General features: G+C 35.0%; 1 protein-coding gene and 1 pseudogene across 1 annotated transcript; both read left to right on the top strand.

The window, feature by feature from the left end:
* The first annotated feature begins 2348 nt into the window (after positions 1-2348).
* On the top strand, positions 2349-3463 carry LOC120197465 (annotated as a pseudogene).
* Positions 3464-6774: 3311 nt separating this feature from the next.
* LOC120197530 (lachrymatory-factor synthase-like) lies at positions 6775-7353 on the top strand. The gene has a single exon (XM_039199035.1). The coding sequence runs from the start codon at positions 6777-6779 to the stop codon at positions 7263-7265; it is 489 nt and encodes a 162-aa protein (XP_039054966.1). The 5' UTR covers positions 6775-6776; the 3' UTR covers positions 7266-7353.
* The last annotated feature ends 19924 nt before the right edge of the window (positions 7354-27277 follow it).

Genomic DNA, 27277 nt, shown 5'->3' with positions numbered 1-27277 from the left:
CAAATAAGAGGGTATGGTCGGTTTTAGCCTTGATTTCAACCATATATATCATGCATGGAACAACGTCGATCTAGGGGTTAAACGCGCGTTCTGGCGTTTAGGGTTAACCCTATTTGGGGCCCCTTTGTACTTTGTAACCTCTTATTTTAGTCACTAAATAGAATTTTTGTGTGTTTGATTTTGATCTTTGAATTATATTATCCTTTCATTTTAGTCACCATGTGCTTGTTATTTACTTTTGGGATAAACACTTATTGTGATTGATAATTTTTGATTTAATGCATTTTAGTCCCTACTGATTTTTTTATGTGTAATGGTTTAATCTCTGATTTTAGCTGACAATTTATATTCCAGTTTGTTTTAACCCTTTGATGCTCCTTGTGTAAATATATGTTTTTAGCTTGATCCTTTATTTTTCTGTAATACTCATTCTAGTCACTATTTTTGTTTCGAATATGAAATTTCATGGTTCACCACATAAATTGATTTTATTATTTTACCCTCTTTATGATTTAGTCCTTTGTTTATTTATTTTATTTCTAATTTAATCTTTGTTATTCTTTCTAGAATAATTTAATTAAGCGCTTAATCTAATTATGTACTTTTCTTTTTTATAATATGAATAATAATAGATGTTTTAGTATTATCATACATTAGAATAAATTTTACATATTTATATCTATTCAATACTTCTTAACCTTGTATGTTTACATAATGTTCACCTTTATGTTTTTATTTTATCTTATTCGTTTTAATTTGATTTATGACATGTTCTTTTGGTAATATTATGTGTATCTCTTATATTTGATGTCTTTTTAGTGGTTTAATCGAACATTTTTTAGAATCTTTGTCGTTGAATGGGCATGAAAAGTACTACTTTATAGAAGTAGTATGATTCAAGATGTCATTCAAACACAATGGAAACTCAAAATATATTTTATAATATTAATTATTTGTTTCTTTAATTCTAATTTCTACATTTGCAATATATGTTTCTCTAAATAGTAAATTGTTTTATGTAATTTTATTTTATTTGATTATTGATTTTTGATAATCGAAGATGGAATATTCTTTTTTGACAAAAAATAGATGAGATAGCTTTCTCGATGGAGGATTATGAATCTCAAGATTTCTTTTCAAATTAAAGGATTTTCCCTAGTAGTTAATCTGAAGCAAATTATTTGATGTTCAATAAAAAGGATCATATTTTAAATATTGATTCAAATTACGATGTCCACCATTTACGACAATGTGTAAGTGACTAAGTACATTTTTGGCCGTTAAGGGGTGTTAATCATTCCCCATGCGTAATTGACTCCCAGATCCTAAAAAATGAATCTTTGATAACGCATACCAATTTTTGTCTTAAAAAATAATTTTTCTTCAAATTGTTTTAAAAGACGTTTTTAGGTATTCGACCTACCTAACCCAAAGGTGGATGACAACTCTTATTCAAAATAATTCAAATTAATTCAGAAATCCAACTTCTCCAATAAAGTCATAATTGTTTTTCACATGAATTGTTTTAAAAAATGGTTACGACAAAAAAAAGTGATATCCATAATATAAATAATATATATACTAATATATATACTACTACATATATATTTTCATAAATATACTATATATTGTATATATTCTATATTATAAATGATATATATACTGAATAATGTTACTATATAATATAATATAATATAATATAAATAATATCATATATATAATGCAAACGGGTCCAGACAAAAATAGATGTCTACACTTTATAGACACATCAAGTACTTTAGTTGATGAATGAGTTAATTGTGTGTTATAAGTTCACTCTAATCTCAGAAAAATCAAGATTCGTTCACTTATTTAAGAGAATAATTACTCTCATAATTATGTACCAGTTTTAGATACGTTCACTAGTGCTTGAGTATCTAATCTTCACTACAACAAAACAAATCTTTAATGTCGTTTCTAGCGGCGTTTTAAAACCAAACACCACTAATTTTTGTACATAACACAACGTTTATGGAAAAAAGGCCATAAAATAATAATATTAGCGGCATTTTTAGGTAAACGATAAATCAATACTTTAGTAGCGTTTTTGAAGAAAACGCTGCAATTTCACGTTATATTTGTGGCGTTTCCGCAATTTTACGACATTAATGGCGTTTGTTTAGAAAATACGCCACAGACGCACGATAGACTGGTAGATAGTGGCGTTTGTACAAACGCTGCAATTTTTCAAAACTTTAGTAGCCTTTTAAATCCCTAATCAATCGAAGATAGAGAAGCAGCAAAGAGTTTGAAATAAACTCTCTTCTCCACTAAGGAAACCTGATCAGAGCCCACAACGTCAACAAGAACAAGAGATGGAAGCCTCGTCGGCGGCGATGGACGGAATAGCAGCGTCAGCTCTCCGGTCAGTTCTCCAGAGAGTCCATTAGGCCGCCGAGCAATGTGGTCGTGAATAGCAGCGGATCCGCGTCGTTGCCGTCAGTAAAACGAAACACGTCTCCCTCGTTCGCCAAGTTTACGAGAAACCCGTCTCCAAGATCTTGTCAAAAAAGCCCCTTAGGTTCTTCCTCCACTTAATTCAAAAGAAAAAGCATCGGATTAGTCAAAAAATCATTTTCATTTTGAAAATGACATAGAGTGGCATTTTATTGGGAATTTGCAGAGCAATAAAGTGAAGCCTTTGATTGGTAAACAAAGCTACGTTTTTATTAGGACTTTTGATTAAAATGTGTGTTTACATCATAGTTTATTATTACTGCTAAGCTGAGCTTTTTTCAGGGATATCTGAAATTGAACTTTTACTTCATTTGGTTTTGCTTGTATTTCTAGAGGGCAATGCTTGTTGTGTGTTTACTTATTATTCATTGTTACACAGCTGGTGTGCCAAACCTCGCCATGGTGGAAACTGTAGATGATGAGAAGGTAATTCTGTTCATTTCCCATTTTTCATATTATGATTTGCAGGTTAATGCCCATCTCACACCTCGCCCAATATTACTTACCAGCATGGAGAGAGTGGTCATAATGTTAGAGGCAGAATAGGTGGTGACAGTGTATTGAGGTAGCCTTTTCTATTATTTTGATGGCATGGGTGGTTGCCCTTTTTTTTACTGGTGTTAATCAATATTTGTTTAAATTTCTGTCATGAGAGATATCCTTGTATATTTAATATTATTGTTCTGATTTCAATGTGCTTGTTGGTTCAGCATATGTTGTTTATCCAGTTTTAACTCAAGTGGAAATTTCTTTTCCTGTTGCAACAGTGATACTGGAGAAATTTATATGAAGAAACTAGCTAACTTTGTTGAGAAGCGACTGAAAAATGAAAGGACTGCTTCTGTAAGCTCCAACTTGGACAATACTTTGTCATTTACATTTATACCCAAGGATGTTAATCTCTTCTTTCAGAATTCAATGTCATAAAACATACCTTTATTCCCTGCTCCATGTCCTGACCATTCTTCACTTTTGGAAGCCTGCTTAAGTACTTAAATGGTAGAGTTATTGCCCATTATTTCGTTTGCTTGAGACCGTTCATTTGGTAGTTTATTAATCTAAATTCAAGATGTGAGAATTCGAGAAAAGAAAACTGAGAATTTGAGGGAAGAGAAAGCAATTTCTATGGTCGAAAATATTATTGAAAAATAGAAAACACATGTTTTAATAGGTTGTGGACTACAAGTAGTCCTAAAAGGTTTCCCTTTTTCCTAACTTTTATTTCCTAAAACATATCTCCTCTGAGTTATCTCCTAAGAAGATAAAGCCTAATCATAAAATACGAATAAATTACAAATAAAATTACACTTTTAAGATAAATAATCTTGATGGCATTCTACACAAGAAACAGAAAATGTTTTCAAACTATAGATCAATTAAGTATATCACAAAGATATACATTTTGGCATCATGGTGGGTAAGTGAAATTGCATAGATGCTATGCAATGATGTTTCTTTGGATGTTATATATTATGCAATGAAATTGTATAAGCATTATTTAATTTTTGTGAATTTTTTTTTTGTAATATAGATATAGACCAGCATTCTCTAGAGAACAATTCTGACAGGAAGTCCAATTGTTGGATTTCCAAAGGTACGTGTAAAACCCTAATAAAGTAACTTGTTTGTCCCTTTGTTCACATTCTAGCCATTATGGTAGCCGAAATAAATATATATTGGTATGTTAACACAGCTGAATATAAAACTACTGATTTTTTTCCATATTATTATTATTATTATTATACAAACCTACTGACTTTTAACCAACAGTTACTGCTTCAAATCTAAATTTCTATTATTATTATTATTATTGTGCAAAACTACTGATTTTTTTCATATGCTTGTTTCATACTTAACACATTAGGAGTCGGTTGTCTAGTGTAATGGTCCAGCTTCAAAGACTTGAATTCTCTAAGTACATGACTCTGATTACGATGTCTGTTTTTCTTGAACTATCCATATCATAATCTGTGTTATTGATTAAAAATGCTGATCCTTGATCATTTTGCTTCATACAGATTATAGAGAACATGATTCGACCCAAGCATTCATTCTCCAAGAGACACAAGCAAACCATCATGTAGTATTGTTTATTAGATTGCATAAGTTGGAAGAATGAAAATACACATGCAATTAGTTTGCTTTTCTGTTTCTTGTATATGTAATACATATATGTATACATTTGTATGTATTTTGTGATATTCATGCTTTCAACCCTTTTAGTTTCAAATGACTTGTTTTCATTTAAATATCTGGAATATATCCTTTGATGATTCCTGCTTTGTGTGCAGAATGGTGTTTTAAGCTACTAATGCAGGTGCTCCTAATTGTATCTTTTGCGGCGTTTTGTGATGAAAACGCCACTAATGATGGACACATTTGCGGCGTTTGTAAAGGAAAATGCCGTAATACATAGTCAATAGCGGCGTTTATGGTAAAAACGCCACTAAAGAAAAGGTAATTTGCAGCATTTGTCTCCAAAACGTCACTATATTTCATGACCTTGTGGCGTTTGCTCCCAAAACGCCGCCATATCTCGCGACCTTTTGTTGAGTTTTATGTCCACAACGTTGCTAACTTTTATAAAGCCTGTGATACCGGCACTTCTTGCGAGAGTTTTTAGCGGCGCTTAAAGCTAGAAGGCTAAAAAAAGCTGTTAAAATCTATTTTGCTATATTGTTTGCTATTGCTCTTCTCGTGTTTTAACTTTAAAGCTCCCATTTTTTATAAAAGAATTATTTTGCATTAGTGAGGGAATGTTGTTAATGCTCAAATTGTAACCTATTTCTAAACGCCTTTTAATTCTATTTCTAATATAATTAAATATGCTTTGGCAATGACGATTTTGTCATCTCTATTTAGCCTATAAATAATGGACAATTTCATTTATTTTGAGACATCCCTAAGCAATTGTTTGCTTTAGAAATAGTCACTTTGATCTTTTTCTGAGTGTTGTTTTGAGTGGAGAGAAGAGCACTACCACCAAAGTCCACTCCATATTTCGGATGTACGAAATTTGGGGAGCCATGCTAACCTCGGGGGGGGGGGGGGGGCATTCGCCAATTGTAACGATTACACACATCGGGGCGAATTCTCTTCTAAGAAGGTGGTTAATACCACGACATGATTAATCGGTTCTTTGCTTATATAATTCATTTTATATTTTTCTAGTCAGTATTAATATCTCGTTTTGCAACCGTCTATTTTTTCAACAATGGATAACGCAAACATATCCTATACACATAGTTACTCATTCAAAATTTTTAGGAAGAATACATTTGCTTTTACCTTGACAAGTTATTAAATTTATATATTTCACTGTAGGATTGCTCATATTTATCGCTATTATCACTTATAGAATATCAAATACAATTTGTGATACTAAAAGACTCACGTTTATTCGACAGGAACAGTGAATCTTCTAGTCCATCTCCCTCCAAAAATCAACTTTAAACACACTCCACCCAGAAGACATCATCATAACTTGTGACGTGGGAATCAGTTGCCTTGCTATTTTATTCTGCAACCAATATTGTCCTTTTCTTTGTATTTATTTCCCCCAGGAAATTTGTGATTCCAACTGGTTCGTATTGCCAAGGTTCACCCATGTTTGAGTAGAGGTTTGTCCTAAAGCCTCTGCAATTTGATACCATTGTACCATTCAATTTGCTCTATTGTAAGCCATGCATTGAGCTAGTTCCGTTTGGGCCTAACGCCACCGGTGATGGTAAGCGAACAGTCTCAATCTTCGAACTAAATGCATGGATTCTGCCATTTCTTTTACCAAAATTCTCCACCTTTTGCTCTCTTCGTGTGGATATCATTCAAGGGACCTTTCAGCTTGAACAAATAACTGACTCTTGAACAAATCTAGTCACATCATTAGATGTCAATTATCGGTATCCAATCTATCAAATTGGTGCATTAACGATCTCATCCTTCTCGATTAACTTTACAACATTAGAGGAGAATGCCATTTTACTATACCAAGCGAAGGAGAAAATGATTACAAACAGTTGGAATCCTTAAAAAATGTAAAATTACAACTACCTTTTAACAAACCACAATCACATTAGGGTCTACTTAGATTCTGCTAGATTTAACAAATAAAACAAGACAAACAACGTGCAAAACGAGGCTACATGAAACATAACTGTACACAAAAATGCTCAGCCACTTGTAGCCTTTGAGCCATTGTTTTCAACAGTACCTAATTTTTCTCTATATAGACAATACCTGCTTTCTTTGGTCTTTGCTAAAACCTAAAAATAACTTGTCAAATGGCTAAATGGGAAGGTAAGGCCTATGCAAAGCTAGCAGGCTGCGCGGATGAGCAAGTGTGGCCTCTCTTACAAGATTTTTTCGGGTTAGACAAATGGTTCCCGACTCTCATCACTTGCCTTCCCGTCGAAGGTGTGTTGGGAAAGCCGGGGTGCGTTCATTTCTGCGCCGGCTTCAAAACTCTGGTCGACGGTAGCGGTAAAGAAGCTATGAACTGTACTAAGCAAAAACTGCTGTCCATTGATCCGAATGAGATGGTGTTTAGCTATTCCATTGAAGAAGGAAATGTCGGTTTCGATTCGTATGTGTCGACAGTGATAGTGTTGCCTGAGGAACAAGGGTGTGCCATTGAGTGGAAGTACGAAGTCAAGCCTGTCGAAGGATGGAAACTTGAGGATTTTGATTTCTTCATCGGTTTTGGGTTACAAGTTATGGCTCGGAGGATGGAAGCAGCTCTTCAACTTTTTCAAGCTTCAATGGATCAATAAGATCATTATCTCTTTCCTCATGATCATTTCTTTATTACTTGAAGAAATGTAATGGAGAAATCAATAATTAGTCAATCATCTGATTGTAACAAACTATATTCAATATGAAGTACTTGTTGCCAAGTTATTTAGGATAATTATATATTATTCCATATACTTGTGTATGTACTTTGAGTTAGATAAGTACAAGCATAAGCACTTGGTATTTGTGCATATTGACAAGCAACATTCGACTCAACTCGATTTGGTTCAATAATATTTTAAATAAAGTTTAAATAAAAAAATATGACTTATCAATTCTACTAACTTGAATACTCACACCTAATTACTCCTACTCCTAATTCTCCTATCATTTTAAGTTCATTTTTTTTTATCAAATTTGAATCACATGCTCCTCTATAAAATATCCATGTAACTTCAATTTCTATTTTAACAATAAATTATTCTTTTTACAAAATTGAATCCCCTAACTTTGCAATTTATTCAATTTCATTTTTACCATTTTTAAAAAAAAAATCTCCTCATCAATTCTTTAACAATATTATACTCTCGTCAATACTTTTTCTAAAAAACATTTTAAAAAAATATAAATATACTTTGTAGTTTTAGATGATGCTTGATTTATTAAATAAGATTATAATTTGATTTATTAAATAAGATTATAATGTGAAAAATTATGTAATATACGTGTATATATTATACAGTTAAAGAAAGTAGTTAAATTCAACCAACCTATCTCATGATTTAAAAAAAATAAATCCTAAAATATGACTCATCAACTTGACTAATTCAAAAAAAATATTTACTTGACTCTTTCGATTACTCACATGTGACCATTACGTTTATTTTCTTTAATTTGCAATTTATTGTCATTATCTTACACAATTTGTTTTAACATTTTACCTATACAAAGGTATTGAAGTATTCTAGAAGCTATAGAAGTTAGTCGTTGTAGTTAGCTTGTTATGCTAGCTAAGCCTACTTTGGTAGAGTGATTATGAGTCAGTTACTGCTTGTATCTAAAGTATAAATAGATGTCTTTGGTTTAAGCTTTTACATATTGAATAAAAAGTGTCGTTTCTGTAAGTGCTTCCATATTAGGTTTCTTAATAAAAGACAGCTATATGGCTCATATAAATCAGATTATAACATCATTTTATGCATGGATGAATTGGATGAGTTTGAGCCAAGGGAGAGTCTTTTCAACTTCAGCCAAGTGACAAGACATTGAAGGAATCTTAATTCACCCATTCAAGGCATTCAAAGCTGATTGTTATCATCTAAGTTCAATGGGCTGTTCATATTCTTCAAGGGAGCATGCAATGAAGGGTGATTTAATTCACTTGTTAAGATAATTTTCAGAATGGAATAACAAGAGTCTTCCATCCCTTAGACGAAATTAAGGTCAAATTCAACTTCAAATTGTCTAGATTCATCCCCAAAATGATCTAGAATATTCAGCCAACCTTGAAGATAAGAAGACAAAACATTCAAGTGCATTTTGTTGGTAAATTGATGATAATGTTTTCATCTTTTAAGTCTTTTCATATGCTACTTAGAAACACTATAAATAGACACCTTTGGGATCATTTGTAGACACACATTTGAATATATAAAACATCTTTGAGAGATTGCTTTCATTCTTGTTCTCTTGTAGAACTTTATCGGCTTCAAGATAGTCTTATTGTCTTCATCCATTTCCTTTTGTTATAGTGTTGGTTCCCGGCTCATCTATAGCTAGTGGGTCACGTTCCATCTACTTCCACTTTGATTCTATCTATTTATATTGATGGTTCCTAACTCTATATAGTTAGAGGGTCACAATCCATTTTCTTTTCAATCCATCTTTCATATTCCACGCCATTACCAACCCTTACCTTCTCCATACTTTCATGGAATATATGGTGCATATGGCCATAAAGGTGGAAAAGCAACTCAAAAGAAAGGGTGCCACACAATCTTATGGGAGTGCAACTTCAAAATGGGGGCAAAGTTCATACAAGAAGACTCCTCCATTGTCATCCCACAAAAGAGGAGGACCACCCAAAGGAAGTAAACCCATTGCCGAAACTAGCAAGGGTAAGACTGTCGCCACTCTAAATCGTTCCCATGACATACAATGTTTTAAGTGTTTGGAGCGTGGACACATTGCAAGCCAATGTCCAAATCGTAACACCATGCTTCTTCGAGATGATGGATAAGTTGAATCGAAACAAGAAGAGGATGAGAATGAAGATGCTACCATTATATGGAAGAATTAGATCATGTCGTGGAAGGAGAGGTTCTTGTTGTCAAAAGGAGCCTAAACGTGCAATCCAATGGAAGAGATGAACAGCATGAAAATATTTTTCATAATCGCTGCCACGTTAGAGGAAAGGTATGCTTTGTTATTATTGATGAAGGTAGTTGCACTAATGTTGCTAGTACCTTAATGGTAGATACACTTGGCTTGGAAACAACAAAGCATCCACAACCTTATAAACTGCAATGGCTCAACGATGGAGGAGAACTCAAGGTGACCAAGCAAGTTCGAATTGATTTCTCCATTAGAAAATACAAAGACGGGGTGTTATGTGATGTTGTTCCAATACACGCAAGTCATTTACTACTTGTAAGGCCTTGGCAATTTGATAGGCGAGTGATCCATGACGGTTATACCAACCGGTATACATTCACCCATGGGGTAAGAAAGATCACTTTAGCTCCACTTTCACCAAAGCAAATACATGAAGACCAAATTCAATTGAGAGGAAAACTTGAAAGAGCCAAAGTGAGAGAGACCAAAATGGAGGTAAAAGCAAAAGAGTGTGATCAAAAAGAGGGAAGGAAAATCATCATTCTTTCTAAAGAGAGAGAGTTGAAAAAGTCTTTAATGACGGCAAAGGAAGCACTTGTTTGTGCTCGTGTAAAAGGAAATTTTTTTAACACTAACAACCTTGATCAAAATTTGCCTGCTTTTGTTGTGTCTTTATTGTAGGAGTTTGATGGCCTATTTCTGGAAGAAATACCAAGTGGGTTGCCACCTATTCGTGGCATAAAACATAAAATATACTTTGTTCTTGGAGCCTTCATTCCAAACTGACCAACTTACCAAAGCAACCTCGAAGAAACTAAGGAATTGCAAAGGCAAGTGTCTGAGTTGATGGCAAAATGATATGTGAGGGAAAGCCTTAGCCCATGTGCCGTTCTGGTTCTACTTGTGCCAAAGAAGGATGGAACTTGGCGCATGTGTGTGGATTGTCAAGTGGTAAACAAAATTACAGTAAAGTATCGTCACCCTATTCCTCGCTTAGATGATATGTTAGATGAGCTTAGTCGTTCTAACCTCTTTTCCAAGATTGATCTTATGAGTGGTTACCACCAAATACGAATGCTGGAAGGTGATGAGTGGAAAACAACATTCAAAATGAAGCAAGGTCTTTATGAGTGGTTGGTTATGCCTTTTGGCTTAACTAATGCACCAAGAACATTTATGAGGTTAATAAATCATGTTCTTAGGCCATTCTTGGGTAAGTTTTGTGTGTTTTATTTTGATGACATTATAATATATAGTAAAACCATGGAAGAACATGTTCAACGTTTGAGGTCAGTTTTATTTGTTTTAAGGAAGGAAAAATTGTTTGCTAATTTACAAAAATGTACATTTTGTACTGACAGTGTTGTTTTCCTAGGTTTCGTTGTGAGTTCTGAAGGTTTGGAGGTTGATAAAGAGAAGGTTAAAGCCATTGAAGAGTGGCCATGACTAGTAAGCATTTCTCAAGTTAGGATCTTCCATGGACTTGCAAGTTTTTATTGGAGATTCGTCTCAAACTTCAGCACCATAGCCGCCCCACTAACAAGTGTTATTAAGAAGAATTCTAAATTCTTTTGGGGGGAAGATCAAGAGAAGTCCTTTAATAGCATTAAAGATTATTTAATTCATGTCTCTTTACTTGCTCTACCTGATTTTAATTTAACTTTTGAAATTGAATGTGATGCATCAGGTGTAACATCCCAAACTACGGGTTAGTGACTAAATTGTAAAACTTCAGAATTTGATGATTAAAGTAGAAAAGTTGAATAGTTCAATGACTTATTTGAAAATATTTCCTGAAGGGTTGTTAGTAATTATTAAAGGAATTAAAGGGAAAAATGGTTATTTGACATGGAAATGATAAGATAATGATATATATGGGGATAAGGTTGAGAAATTACTCCAGAAATCTCTTCCTTCTTCTTATTCTTCATACGTGAGAGAGAGCCAAGCAAAGGTAAGTTTTCTGATTTGTTGATTTTAAGTATGGATTTTGATCCTTAGGTGATACTTAAGCTTAAGGAAAGCTTATGTTGTCTTAAAATCAAAAGATTGAGAAGTTATGAAAGATTAAAGAGAGTGGGGTTTTAAGTGAATTTCTGGAAAAGAGTTGATAAGTTGAAATTGAAACTAAATTTGACTTGTCATCAACTTAATTAAGATATATATAGTGATAGAATTGGATTTAGAGCATCTTGAAAATTTGGTATGATTATTGATTTCCATATGAAAGAAGGAATTTTGAGGTTAAGGATGTATTGAATTAGTAGAAATTAGTTTAAGTATATGTACTTGAGTTAATAATAGAAAAGGGAATAATACATGAAGCATTTAAGATGAAAAGGATGAATTTTCTAGTGAAAAAGCCTGTTTTGGGTAGAGTGTATCGATACCCTATGTATATGTATCGATACCCTCTTGAACGAAAAATCACAGAATGCAATAAGGGTACCGATACCTTAAGGAGTGTATCAATACCCCCTAAATGAAAAAGTGAATATTGGTCTATTAATTTCGTTTAAGTTATTAGCATCAAATTACAAGGTGTAGATATCTGATATGTATAAAAGTATGATTATGTAGATATCGAGACGACTACAAAGTTAGGATCAATCCAAAGAGATAAATCATAGAAGTGGATTTGGATATATAAAGTGTCAAGGTGAATGATATTTAATTTGTACTTATGTTATTGAGTAATCATTGGTTTGTGATGAGCCAGTAACGGAGTTACTATGGTAAGAAGTAACTTCTAAAATGTTATGTGATTCTTATGTGTGCATGAATACATGGAAATGCGTATATGTTATTATATGTGACATGATGATGTAAGGCTCTTCTGATGCCTTAACAATTGATTTTGGATCTAGGAAGAAAGCAAACAACCTGCACAAGTGAATGGCTCAAAATAGAGGGTTAAGGGTGGTAAATGTATGGGTGAAGTAGGTGGGCTGTTTTAAATGAGAGATGGAAGCAGAAGATGGTTGATATGGCTATGGTTTATGAAACAAAGGGATGGTTGTGAGGATAGTACCTTAAAGAAGACTCAAAGAAGAACCAATGCTATAGAGAGCAAAGACCCAGACTTTATATTGCTTCTTTAAGGGGTGGTATGAAGTACTTTGACCCACTAGTTATAAAGAACTAGGAACCAAAAGTATCAAGATGAAATAGAAGGGGTTGACGCCACAAGTATAAATTATACTTGATAAGTCGATAAAAGTCACCAGAACTTAAGGAAGAGAATAATCTCACTTTAATTAAATAAAAAGGTCTGATTACAAATGATGAATGCTTTCCTATTTATAGGAAATGGAGAAACATGGCCGAATAATTACAAGGAGATTCGGCCAGCCTTGTGCCTTCCTATAGAGACATAGTTTAATGCTAAATAGAGATGATAGTTAAATTTAAATGGAGGGTAATATCCCTTGGCCGTATAGTTCTTGTGTCACTTCATGTTGGCGCCAATTTGGATGGTAGTTGATGCTTGGCCGAATAGGCAGAGAACTCTTCATCTTGGTGCCTAAATGAACCATATGCAAGGCATATGGGGGCTGATCACATGCAAAACACATGGCTTGGCCGAATAGGGAGAGAACTCTTCATCTTGGCGCCTGAATGATCCACATGCAAGGTACATGGGGCTGGTCATATGCAAGGCACATGGGTGTTCTAGGAAGCCTTATGGTGCAGCCTTGTGAATGGAATGATGGCTGGTCATGCTCTCTCTCTTGGGCGTGCATATGTCTTCTTCAAGCTAGCTTGAGTTATGGAGCTAGCTAGCAAACATGGGCTGTTTGTGAACAAGCTTCCTAGCTAAGTCCTTGTGAGTTCCTCAACATTATGTTCAGCTACATTCAGCTACCTTTGACATCACTTTTGGCAACTCAGCTCCAAATAGTCCAACTAGCTAAGTTTAGCTAGCCTTAAGCTCCTCGAGCTGAATCGAGCTTCCCTTAGTGTTCCATAAGTTGCCTTGTACTTTGTAAGCTGTTTGTGAGCTGCATATGACGTCCAAATCATTCACCAAGCTACCTCAACATGCATCATGCTCCAATGTACCTACATGTGCAAGGAAACAAGGTAAGTCCATGGCATTAAGCTGTTATGAGCTAAATACCTTGCTGTCATGTATAATTATGGTGATGTGAGCTATGTTTGAAGGTCATGAGCTAATTATATCATCTCAAAATATGTGTAAGATAATGCATTAAGCTTAAGAGCTAATATGTATTCATATGAACTAATGAAATGATTTATAATGATGCTGCCTTGATGTATATATGATAATCATGCTTAATATGATTATAAGACTATCCTAACATGCATATAGCATTGTGTATCAATCATAAAGATATGGGTATATGTTGTATGCATGAATATCATATAACATGGTATTCATAAATGATAAATGGAAACATGTAATAATAATATCCTAAGAAATGATATGTAATCATAGCATATATTTGAATAATATGAAAAACATGATCAAATAAGTATAGGATGGAAATAATAATATGATAATTTATACTAACATGTGAATGCATGCTTATGGTAGAATAGAATGTATAAATGATATAGTATAAGATAGGGTAATGAAGAACTCCCTTAGAAACAGATTTGAAGAACATACATGGTGTGTTCAATTCATGGAGAAAGTTGGAGCTAGTTTAGATCGTATCATCCTCCCCTTCTTTTAGGCGATTTGTCCTCAAATCGAAGTAGTTTCTCATTGAAGACCTTCTTGATGTAGGAAGGATTGAATCCTTATGTTTTCCTCCAATAGATGATTCACACGATATGTTCAACCTCTTGGCTTCAAATATGGTAACTTCACATCCTTTGATGGGAGGACACAATGTTTGGGAACCATCACATGTCCTTTGAACAGGAGCGACAAATCCCTTCATGAACCAACTTGATCCTTTTTCTTTATTCTTTGAATCATCATAATGCTTGGAAAGGACCTATATATCTTCATTTCCTCCTTTTAATTCACCATGCTTGTTGGTGAAAAGGTTTGTCTATTGGTTGGAGTCATCACGTCGCTTGGTGAAGATAAGTGTTCTTTGAATGACTCCTTGGTGCTGATTTAAATCATCATGTCCTTTCACCATTGTGCCTCTCCAAATGATTGCCTTTAAGGTTGGTAGTATTTCACCATAAGGATGAAACAAGTTGTTGCAAAACAAATCAAAGTTAGTAAATGAAAAACTATTAACAATATGAATGGAAATAGTAAACCATGGAGGATGTTTAATAGGTGTTGGTTGCTTGATGATGAAAAATTCCATTGCTTTCTGAAATCTCTTCAATAGTTGTAATGTACTTGGAGCCTCAATGATCACAACTTGTGGCACTTCAAGTGACACATCTTTTTGAACTACAAGTGGCATAACTGTTGGAACGTCAAAGAACATGTCTTGTGGATTACCAAAGGTCACACCTATTGGTTCTTCAAAAGACATGTTTCTTGAATTTTCTACTTGAAAAGATATGTCTCTTTGAATATCCTGCAAGGAAAAAGAAATAGTAGAAGAAGAATTGTTAGGTAAAAATTATCCTTCACTCTGCTTCTCTTCTCTATACTCATCCTTTTCAAATTTTCCACTTTCAATTTTCTCCACTACTTGCAAAACATCCTTTTCAACTCCAACAGATTCATTTCCAATTGTTCTTGTCTCCTCAAAACGTTCTTCTTCAAAGCTTCTTTTTATGGCCTTCATTTTCTCCCATTCTTCTATACGTGACTTAAGGGTGTCTTGGCATTCATGAACTTGACTGGGAAGCAAGGGCGCCAATATGATTTTCTTTCCTTGATGTTGGAAAGAGTATTTGTTAGAAAATCCGTCATGGGTAGCTTTCTTATCATACTGCCAAGATTGCCCTAGTATAAGGTGGCTTGCCCTCATGGGCACCACATCACAAAGGACTTCATCATTGTATCTTCCAATTGAGAAAGGTACAACAACTTGTTTGGTTACCTTTGCTTCACCTACATCGTTGAGCCACTGAAGTTTATATGGATGAGGATGCTTGGAAGTCTTGAGACCTAACTTTTCCACCATGTGAATACTTGCTACGTTTGTACAACTTCCTCCATCAATGATCACCACACAAACTTTATCTCCCACATGACATTTGGTATGGAAGATGTTCTCTCTCTATTCATCATCTTGACTTTGAATGTTCAAAATCCTTTTGACTACAAATATGTTGGATGGAAGAGACATGTTAGCAAATAAGAAAAAACGAAATGTGTGTAGGACCTTACCAGAATATACTCTCACAAAGCCTCACGAGTCACTCCAAGGAAACTTGAATGTCACTCAATTCACTCGTGTTTACACTCTAGGACTTAATGGCTTTTACTTGTCCTCTTCTTATCTCACACACGCTCTAGCCTTTTTCCTCTCGATTCTCTTATCCCAAGTTCTAGAGGACTTTACTCAAAACTGTATCAAGTAAATTTTACTTGTTGTGCGTCGACTGCAAATGGATTAGTAGGAATGGAAAGCAAAAATATAATTGAAAGAATTGCTTAGAAATAGAAAGAAGAGAACAAAAGGGGTTACTTACACAACGTCACTTTACAACCTTCTATCACCACAATCAATTTAAAAGGCTTACTTGAATGGCTTGGTGATGAGAATTGTTGATGAGTGCTTCAACTTTCTTTCTTTTTCTGTTCTTTTCTCTTTCTTCCTTTTTGGGTGCTTTCAATTTCTTCTTTTGAGTGCTTTGATTTTCTTTGCTAGATTTTTTTTGTTCACTTGCACTTCTTTTTGTATTTTTGTTTTTGTTGTTGTTGCACATTGCTTTCTTCCACCAACCTAGCTCTGATACCGCTTGATGTAAGGCTCTTCTGATGCCTTAACAATTGATTGTGGATCTAGGAAGAAAGCAAACAACCTGCACAAGTGAATAGCTCAAAAGAGAGGGTTAAGGGTGGTAAATGTATGGGTGAAATAGGTGGGCTGTTTTAAAATGAGAGATGAAAGCGGAAGATGGTTGATATGGCTATGGTTTATGAAACAAAGGGATGGTTGTGAGGATAAAATCTTAAAGAAGACTCAAAGAAGAACCAATGCTGTAGAGAGCAAAGACCCAGACTTTATATTGCTTCTTTAAGGGGTGGTATGAAATACTTTGACCCATTAGTTATAAAGAACTAGGAACCAGAAGTATCAAGATGAAATAGAAGGGGTTGACGCCACAAGTATAAATTATACTTGATAAGTCGATAAAAGTCACCAGGACTTAAAGAAGAGAATAATCTCACTTTAATTAAATAAAAAGGTCTGTTTACAAATAATGAATGATTTCCTATTTATAGGAAATGGAGAGATATGGTCGAATAATTACAAGGAGATTCGGCCAGCCTTGTGCCTTCCTATAGAGACATAATTTAATGCTAAATAGAGATGATAGTTCAATTTAAATGGAGGGTAATATCCCTTGGCCGAATAGTTCTTGTGTCACTTCATGTTGGTGCCAATTTGGATGGTAGTTGATGCTTGGCCGAATAGGGAGAGAACTCTTCATCTTGGCGCCTACATGAACCATATGCAAGGCACATGGGGGCTGATCACATGTAAAACACATGGCTTGGCCAAATAGGGAGAGAACTCTTCATCTTGGCGCCTAAATGATCCATATGCAAGGCATATGGGGGCTGGTCATATGCAAGGCACATGGGTGTTCTAGGAAGCCTTGTGGTGTAGCCTTGTGCATGGAATGATGGTTGGTCATGCTCTCTCTCTTGGGCGTGCATGTGTCTCCTTCAGGCTAGCTTAAGTTGTGGAGCTAACTAGCAAACATGGGCTATTTGTGAACAAGCTTCCTAGCTAAGTCCTTGTGAGCTCCTCAACATTATGTTCAGCTACATTCAGCTACCTTTGACATCACTTTTGGCAACTCAGCTCCAAATAGTTCAACTAGCTAAGTTTAGCTAGCCTTAAGCTCCTCGAGCTGAATCGAGCTTCCCTTAGTGTTCCATGAGCTTCCTTGTACTTTGTAAGCTGTTTGTGAGCTGCATATGACGTCCAAATCATTCACCAAGCTACCTCAACATGCATCTTGCTCCAATGTACCTACATGTGCAAGGAAACAAGGTAAGTCCATGGAATTGAGCTGTTATGAGCTAAATACCTTGATGCCATGTATGATTATGGTGATGTGAGCTATGTTTGAAGGTCATGAGCTAATTATATCATCTCAAAATATGTGTAAGATAATGCATGAAGCTTAAGAGCTAATATGTATGGATATGAACTAATGAAATGATTTATAATGATGATGCCTTGATGTATATATGATAATTATGCTTAATATGATTATAAGACTATCCTAACATGCTTATAACATTGTGTATCAATCATAAAGATATGGGTATATGTTGTATGCATGAATATCCTAAGAAATGATATGTAATAATAGCATATATTTGAATAATATGAAAAACATGATCAAATAAGCATATGATGGAAATAATAATATGATAATTTATACTAACATGTGAATGCATGCTTATGATAGAATAGAATGTATAAATGATATAGTATAAGATAGGGTAATGAAGAACTCCCTTAGAAACAGATTTGAAGAACATCCATGGTGTGTTCAAGTCGTGGAGAAAGTTGGAGCTAGTTTGGATCGTATCACATGATCTACATGCTTACATGTATATGCGATGGGTGATACTAAACTACAGGAATATATGAAATTATAATATAAGCTATGTGGTATTGACATACGTGATTATAGGAATATGTCATATAAGATAGGTGAATGTAGTAATAGTAAATACATGGAAATAATATATAAGTAATGTGACATAAGTGATTATGTAATACAATGAAATAAGTCCAATGATATTGAAGTATCTGAAATGTCATGATAGGTGATAAAAATCGTGAGCCTATATGAATATGTGATATATGTGATGTATGGGAAACATATGAGAACAAGAGATGACAATGATTTACATGTCATATGAACACAAGAGAAGTGTTATAAGCTAAGTGACATATGATTATGAAATCATATGAAAAGTGAAATATGCATGTGAATATATGAAATGATATGAAAGAGAATGCCCATGTTATGTGATATAAGAGCTATAGGTATAGTTGGCAAGCCAAGAGTCGAAGGTTACCTATGTCTTTCGGGACATATGGACATGATTACCTATGTCTTTCGGGATATATGGACATATTACCTATGTTCTTCGGAACATATGGATAGGTCATTCGGGACATAGATTTCACATGCCACTCAGTGGACCTTATACGAGTTGTGGTGACAGCATAGTGCACAACCTCTATGTACTCACATATATTTAGTTCTCACAAGTGTATCATGGGCTGATAAATAGATAATAACAAATACAATATATGTTATGTATATGCTTTTGGTGATATGAAATATTTCACAGGAATTATATGATGTTATATGCGATATATGATACACAAAAATGATAAGTATAAGATCATATGATAAATGAGCTTATAACATGTATTAAAAGTGTTGTTATTGTTAAATGTTATCATGTTATTACTCTTTACAATGAAGTAAATGTGACATGATTGAATGATTTGATTATATGTTCATATTTATATAAAATACATTACTATTATGTTTTAAATGCCTCACTAAGTCAAAGACTTAGCGTGTGATTGTTTCACACGTAGGTTTCGAGAAGAGGAAGATTGATAAAAGTTATACAAGATATGTCAGTTTCTCCTTTTGAAAGATCATATCAGAAAATGAATGAATAGTTTGTATTTTGTAATAATGATTGTGGTTTTGCATGTAAATAAAGGTTTGAATATGATATGTTCTAATCGGTTTTGTAAAATCATATGATTGAGTTTTGTAATGTTTTAAACGTATTTATGTAAATGGTAACTTTATAGTGATGAAAGGTTAAGTTTTTATGAGTTTTATATATATTTGCGGGAATTACTGTAGAAGGGTATCGGTACACTGTAGCAGGGTATCGATACCCCTGTAGCATTTTGGAAATTTTTTAGCATCGACACTGTTCATTATTGTTCACGGTATTATTTGCACAATATCGATACTATTCTTACAGTATAGTACTATTCATACAAATATTTTTATGACTTAAATTTGTTATAACGAAACATAATTCAATAGTATATTATCGTATTTCCTTAATATTAGTAAAAGATTTAAAATTGTTCACTATTTTGTACAAGTAAATGTTTTGAAATGTCAATGTGACACCTCGGATTCGTATCTGGGTCGGGTGCGGGTTGGGGCTGTTACATCAGGTGTAGGAATTAGAGCAGTCTTGTCTCAAGGTGGACATCCTACATCCTATTTTAATGAGAAATTAAGTGGAGCTACGCTTAACTATCTTACATACGAGAAAGAGATGTATGTTAAGCAGTCATGTTATCAAATTCTTCACTTTGAGGTGTAGGATAGTTAAGTGTAGCTCCACATAATTTCTCACTAAAATAGGCTATAGGATGTCCACCTTGAGATAAGACTGCTCCAATTTCTACACCTGTTGCATCACATTCAATTTCAAAAGTTTAATTAAAATCAGGTAGAGCAAGTAAAGAGGGATGAATTAAACAATCTTTAATGCTATTAAAGGACTTCTCTTGATCTTCCCCCTAAAAGAATTTAGAATTCTTCTTAATAACACTTGTTAGTGGGGTGGCTATGGTGCTGAAGTTTAAGACGAATCTCCAATAAAAACTTGCAAGTCCATGGAAGCTCTTAACTTGAGAAATGTTTACTTGGACTCTTCAATGGTTTTAACCTTCTTTTTGTCAGCCTCCAAACCTTCAAAACTCACAACGAAACCTAGGAAAACAACCCTGTCAGACAAAACATACATTTTTTGTAAATTAGCAAACAATTTTTCCTTCCTTAAAACAAATAAAACTGACCTCAAATGTTGAACATGTTCTTCCATGGTTTTACTATATATTAGAATGTCATCAAAATAAACCACACAAAACTTACCCAAGAATGGCTTAAGAACATGATTCATTAACCTCATAAATATGCTTGGTGAATTAGTTAAGCCAATAGGCATAATAAACCACTCATAAAGACCTTTCTTCATTTTGAATGTTGTTTTCCACTTATCACCTTCCCGCATTCGTATTTGGTGGTAACCACTCATAAGATCAATCTTGGAAAAGAGGTTAGAACGACTAAGCTCATCTAACATATCATCTAAGCGAGGAATAAGGTGACGATACTTTACCGTAATTTTGTTTACCACTCAACAATCCACACACATGCACCAAGTTCCATCATTCTTTGGCACAAATAGAACCGGAACGACACATGGGATAAGGTTTTCCCTCACATATCCTTTTTCCATCAACTCATATACTTGCCTTTGTAATTCCTTAGTTTCTTCAGGGTTGTTTTGGTAAGCTATTTGGTTTAGAATGACGACTCCAGAAACAAAGTCTATTTTATGTTCTATGCCACGAACAAGTGGCAACCCACTTGTTATTTCTTCCGGAAATAGGTCATCAAACTCCTACAATAAAGACACAACAAAAGCAGGCAAATTTTGATCAAGGTAGTTAGTGTTAAATTATTTTTCCTTTTACATGAGCACAAGTGCTTCCTTTGCCATCATTAAAGACTTTTTCAACTCTCTCTCTTTAGAAAGAATGATGATTTTCCTTCCCTCATTTTGATCACACTCTTTTACTTTTACCTCTATTTTGGCCTCTCTCTCTTTGGCTCTTTCAATTTTTCCTCTCAATTGAATTTGGTCTTCATGTATTTGCTTTGGTGAAAGTGGAGCTAAAGTGATCTTCCTTGCCCCATGGGTGAATGTATGCGGTTGGTATAACCGTCATGGATAACTCACCTATCAAATTTCCAACACCTTCCAAATAGTAAATGACTTGCGTGCATTGGAACGACATCACATAACACCTCGTCTTTGTACTTCCCAATGGAGAAAGCAATTCGAACTTGCTTGGTCACCTTGAGTTTTCCTCCATCGTTGAGCCATTGCAGTTTATAAGGTTGTGGATGCTTTGTTGTTGCCAAGCCAAGTGTATCCACCATTAAGGTACTAGAAACATTAGTGCAACTACCTTCATCAATAATAACAAAGCATACCTTTCCTCCAACGTGGCAGCGATTATGAAAGATATTTTCATGTTGTTCATCTTCTCCATTGGATTGCACGTTTAAACTCCTTTTGACAACAAGAATCTCTCATTCCACGGCATGCTCTAATTCTTCCATATCAATGGTAGCATCTTCATTCTCATCCTCATCTTGTTTCGATTCAACTTCTCCATCATCTCAAAGAAGCATGGTGTTACAATTTGGACATTGGCTTGCAATGTGTCCATGCCCCAAATACTTAAAACATTGTATGTCATGGGAACGATTTGGAGTGGCGACAGTCTTACCCTTGCTAGTTTCGGAAATGGGTTTACTTCCTTTGGGTGGTCATCCTCTTTCTTGGGATGACAATAGAGGAGTCTTCTTGTATGAAATTTGCCCCCATTTTGAAATTGCACTCCCATAAGATCGTGTGGCACCCTTTATTTTGAGTTACTTTTCCACCTTTATGGTCATATGCACCATGTCTTCCATCTCCACATAATGTTATAACTCAACCACATTCGTAATGTCTAGATTAAGTTCCCCTAGGAATTTTGCCATTGTGGCTTCTCGATCCTTATCGATGTTGGCTTGAATCATGGCCACCTCCATCTCTTTGAGATAATCTTTAACACTTCGGTTACCTTGTGAAAGGTTTTGAAAACAGTTGAATAACTCCCGATGATAGTGGGTTGAAATGAATCGCCTTCGCATTACTGTTTTCATTTCATCCCATGTAGTGATAGGATGTTCTCCATTGCGTCTCCTACTTGATGTCAATTGATCCCACCATATTCGTGCATAATCCATAAACTCAAGGGCAGCAAGTTTTACCTTCTTGAGTTCAGAATAATCATGGCACCCGAAGATGTGCTCTACCTTATTTTCCCATGCTAGGTAAGCCTCGGGATCCGTCTTGCCTTGAAATAGTGGAATGGAAATCTTGATATTAATAAGATTATCATCCATTAATGGACGAAACCTTTAGGGTCTTATACCTCGATTTCCCATTCTTTTTTGTGATTCACGATATTCTTCTGGTCTTTCCAATTCTTCATTTTCTCCTTGATTGGCATCTTCTTTCTCTCGAAATCCTTGAGTACGCTCTTCTTCAATACTATCAATACGTTCATGGAGAGGTTCCAACCCTTCCCTCAAAATCCTAGTCAATTCACGCACCATGGGTTGCTTTTGTAGGTTTGGTTCAACGTTACCTGTAACTTGAGAATTGTCTCCCGAATGATGAGACATAATTAGTAATAAAAGATTACCTCAAAAAAAAATCTCACCAAACACTCCAAGAAAAGTCGCTCTCACTCGTGTTTCACTCGGGATGGCTTTTACCCTTAATGATCACTTTTGCCTTTTGCCACTCGTGCTTTGATTTCAAGTCCTTTTGGGAACTTTCTCAATACTTACAAGGTCTAGCGGACTTTGACTGAAACAATTGTGGCTTGGTAGTAAGGATACTTAAAAGAAATTGGCTACAAGGAAAAGAGATGGTAAGTAAAGGTAACAAAATTGAATAATTGAATATAAAGTTGAAGAAAATATTTTTCTTTAAAGATGAAAAGAATTACTCCCTCCCTCTTTAAATTTTTTTTTTGTTTTATTTTTTTTTAATTTTTTTATTTTTTTACTAACCTGGGAGAGAGAAAATGAAGCGATGCGCTTACTGAATCGGCTAGCTCTGATACCAAATAATATGATCTCGATTATGAGTTTCGAATCATATATATGATTGCCCGATCGTGATTCTAGTAAGAAATTGAATTGCTTGATTTGAACGGAAGATGATGGAAGTTGTAGTTTGGATGTAATGAAAGTATGGAGAAGGTATGGTTGGTAATGGCATGGAATATGAAAGTATGGAGAAGGTATGGTTGGTAATGGCGTGGAATATGAAAGATGGATTGAAAAGAAAATGGATTGTGACCCTCTAACTATATGGAGTTAGGAACCAACAATATAATTAGATGGAATCGAAGTGGAAGTAGATGGAACGTGATCCACTAGCTATAGATGAGCTAGGAACCAATGCTATAACAAAAGGAAATGGATGAAGACAACAAGACTATCTTGAAGCCGATAAAGTTCTACAAGAGAACAAGAATGAGAGAAACCTCTCAAAGTTGTTTTATATATTCAAATGTGTGTCTACAAATGATCCCAAATGTGCCTATTTATAGTGTTTCTAAGCAGCATATGAAAAGACTCAAAAGATGAAAACATTCTCATCAATTAAGCAATAAAATGCACTTGAATGTTTTGTCTTCTTATCTTAAAGGTTGGCTGAATATTCTAGATCATTTTGGGGATGAATCTAGACAATTTGAAGCTGAATTTGGCCTTAATTTCGTCCAAGGGGTGGAAGACTCTTGCTATTCCATGCTCAAAATTATCTTAACAAATGAATTAAATCACCCTTCATTGCATGCTCCCTTGAACTTAGATGATAACAATCAGATTTGAATGCCTTGAATGGGTGAATTAAGAGTCCTTCAATGGCTTGTCACATGGCTGAAGTTGAAAAGACTCTCCCTTGGCTCAAACTCATCCAATTCATCCATGCATAAAATTCCCGTAACAAAATTCCAGCCTGTACTGTCTTCAATAAATCAATCATATCTCAAGCTCCCGATATCATATTAAGGTGATTCAAAAGGAGTTGGAAATCTAAGAGATAGAGGAATAATGTCCAATTGATTTCTAGAACCAAAAACATCTGCATAGCATCCAGAATTTGAAGACATTCTGACTGACATTCTTGCATATGATGAAACCATTCAACTTCTCTTATGTACCTAGACACAAAGGTGAACTTTATTCAATATTTAATTGAAAACATGCATGAAACAATTAATAATTAATTTAATAAACGAACTAGTTTGATGAATGAACTAGTTTAATTAATGAACTACTTCCCTAAATGAACTAGATGATTTAAATGCAATGCATGCTTGAATGGACAACACACTTATTAAATGCAATGAATGTTATGCAAACTTTAAATTCTCATGCAAATTCATGCATAAGCAACGTAAAGTGTTCCTCCCTTATTATTCTTTCTTCATCACGTTCCAAACTTGATGTAAACATACTCTCCATGGATGCTTGAAATTCCTTAGCCCTTGCTTGTGTGATGGGGCCACTTGGGTACTTCTCCAAGTATTTGCTATTGACAATCATATCAGTATCTTACTAAGATCAAAGAGTTATACAATGCATTAACAGCGTGTCAGAGCGGTTTCTATCCTAGAACAGTTCGCTACCATCTTGAATGGTCTTCCTTCCGAGTATCAGTCGTTTATGGTGGTGATAACTGCTAGTAAAGATGCATTTTATGTTGATGGAGTTAAAACCGTGTTGGTTGATACAGAATCTCAATTAAAAGGGCACATGTCAATAAGTACGAATGTAGCTCGAGTACAAAACAACCAAGGTGGCAGTCGTGCTAGTCAGTATAATCAGAATCCTTAGTATGCTGGGAGGTCTGGAGCCAGAGGTTGTGAACGTTCGAGACTTCAATGCCAACTGTGTGACAAGACTGGGCATTCTATTGATCGTTGTTGGTACCATTTCGATCAAACATTTCCAGGTGTATTGGTTGAAAAAGGTGAAGCAACTGAAGCTCATCTTAGTGTTGTGGATGATTGTTCCTCGTGCAACATAGGTGCTTATGATCAGGCTAATGTCGCTTCTACCAGTTTTTTTCGATGGGTTGTTAATTCTGGAGCGACGCACCATGCAACGTCCGACGCCACAAAGCTGGTGAATAGTTTTTACTATACTGGACGAGGTAAATTGATAGTGGGAAATGTTTATAACTTAGATATTGCTAAAACTGGTAGTTTGGTTTTACCTGCTAGTTCTCGATCCTTGGTTCTTAATAATCTGCTACTTGTTCCCTCTATCACTAAGAATTTGCTTTCTGTATCAAAGTTTGCTAGAGATAACGAGGTCTACTTTGAATTCCATGCCAAGTCGTGTTTGGTCAAAGATGAGGTGACTAGACAAGTGTTGTTGGACGGGCAAGAATGCAATGCACTTTATCAATTTGCTGCTGAACCGGATAGTGGAGGAGCTGCAATCTCATCGAAGTTAAAGATTCTAATAGTGCAAATAAAACCTATGACCTATGGCACATGTGGCTTGGTCATCCTGGTCATCATGTTCTTGTACAGGCTTGTAAACATGTTGGAGTATTGTTTTCTTCTCTAGATAATAAAACTGACAAGTCATTTTGTGTAGCTTGTAGAATGGGTAAAAGTCATAAAATGCCATTCAATAACTCCACTACAGTATATGATAAACCCTTTCAATTAGTGTTCACGGATGTATGGGGACCATCACATATAGCATCGAGTGGTTTTCAATATTATGTATCTTTCGTTGATGCTTGTACTAGACATTGCTGGGTTTATTTACTTGAGTCTAAGGATCAAGTTCTTCAAACATTTCAAATGTTTTACAACATGGTGAAGACTTAGTTTGATAAAACGATAAAAGAGGTTCAAAGTGAATGGGGAGGAGAGTATAGGCATGTTTCGGTTTGGCTAAAAACTCTGGGCGCAACTCATCGATTGTCATGTCCGCACACTTCTAAACAAAACGGTGTAGTTGAGAGAACAAACAAACATATTATCGAATCGACTCTTGTGTTAATGGCTCAAGCATCGCTGCTATTTCGTATGTTGTGAGTACGGCCATTTATCTTATAAATTGAATGCTAACTCCTTTATTACAAGGAAAATCTCTGTTTGAAAATTGTATGCCAAACAGCCAGATTATAAATACTTAAGGGTGATCGAATGTCGTTGTTTCCCACACCTAAGACCATATCAGGATCACAAAATGAGCTATAAATCACAAGCGTGTACTTTCCTAGGCTACAATAATCAACACAAGGGTTATCAGTGTATGACAGTAGATGGTAGATTTAGACATGTAATTTTTGATGAGGGTTGTTTTCCATTTGCAGGGCTACCTAATTATAGGAAAAAAGTATTTTGACACTGGACAAACCAAACTTCCAGTAGATTTTCCCTTGGTGGATGGTGCACGTTAAGTGTGCATGGATTTTTCCACAATGCAACAAAGTCAAATTGGTCAGACTAGTAGAAATGCTTCGAGTATGGGGACATCAAATCAGCCACTTCACGAGCTACTTTCTACTAGTGCTCAACAGTCAATAACTCATGGGCAAGCTGAAAGTTCAAGAGGTGGTGGTGTTGGATCGAGTGATTAACAAGAGATAGGAAATGAGCATATTGAAGAGCATAGTGATGAGTTGGAAATGGTGCCTCGGTTGCTATTAATGGTCATCACATGCTCACCCGTAGCAAAACTGGTATTTTCAAACCTAAAATATATTCTGCCATGCATGGTGATGATGAGGAACCTATATCGGTGCATGAAGCTCTCAAATCTCCAAAATGGAAGGCAGTGGTTTTGGCGGAATATAAGGCTTTAGTGAAGAATAACAAATGGTCACTCGTGACTTTGCCTGAAGGAAGAACAACCGTGGGCTGTAAATGGCTATTTCGAGTCAAAAGAAATGCAGATGGTATGATACAAAGACACAAGGTCA

Source organism: Hibiscus syriacus, unplaced genomic scaffold (genome assembly GCF_006381635.1).
Source record: "Hibiscus syriacus cultivar Baekdansim isolate YM2019G1 unplaced genomic scaffold, ASM638163v2 tig00117048_pilon, whole genome shotgun sequence".
In the NCBI taxonomy this organism is placed as follows: domain Eukaryota; kingdom Viridiplantae; phylum Streptophyta; class Magnoliopsida; order Malvales; family Malvaceae; genus Hibiscus; species Hibiscus syriacus.
Note: the sequence above shows the minus strand (reverse complement) of the source record. Positions and strands in the feature narration are given on the sequence as shown.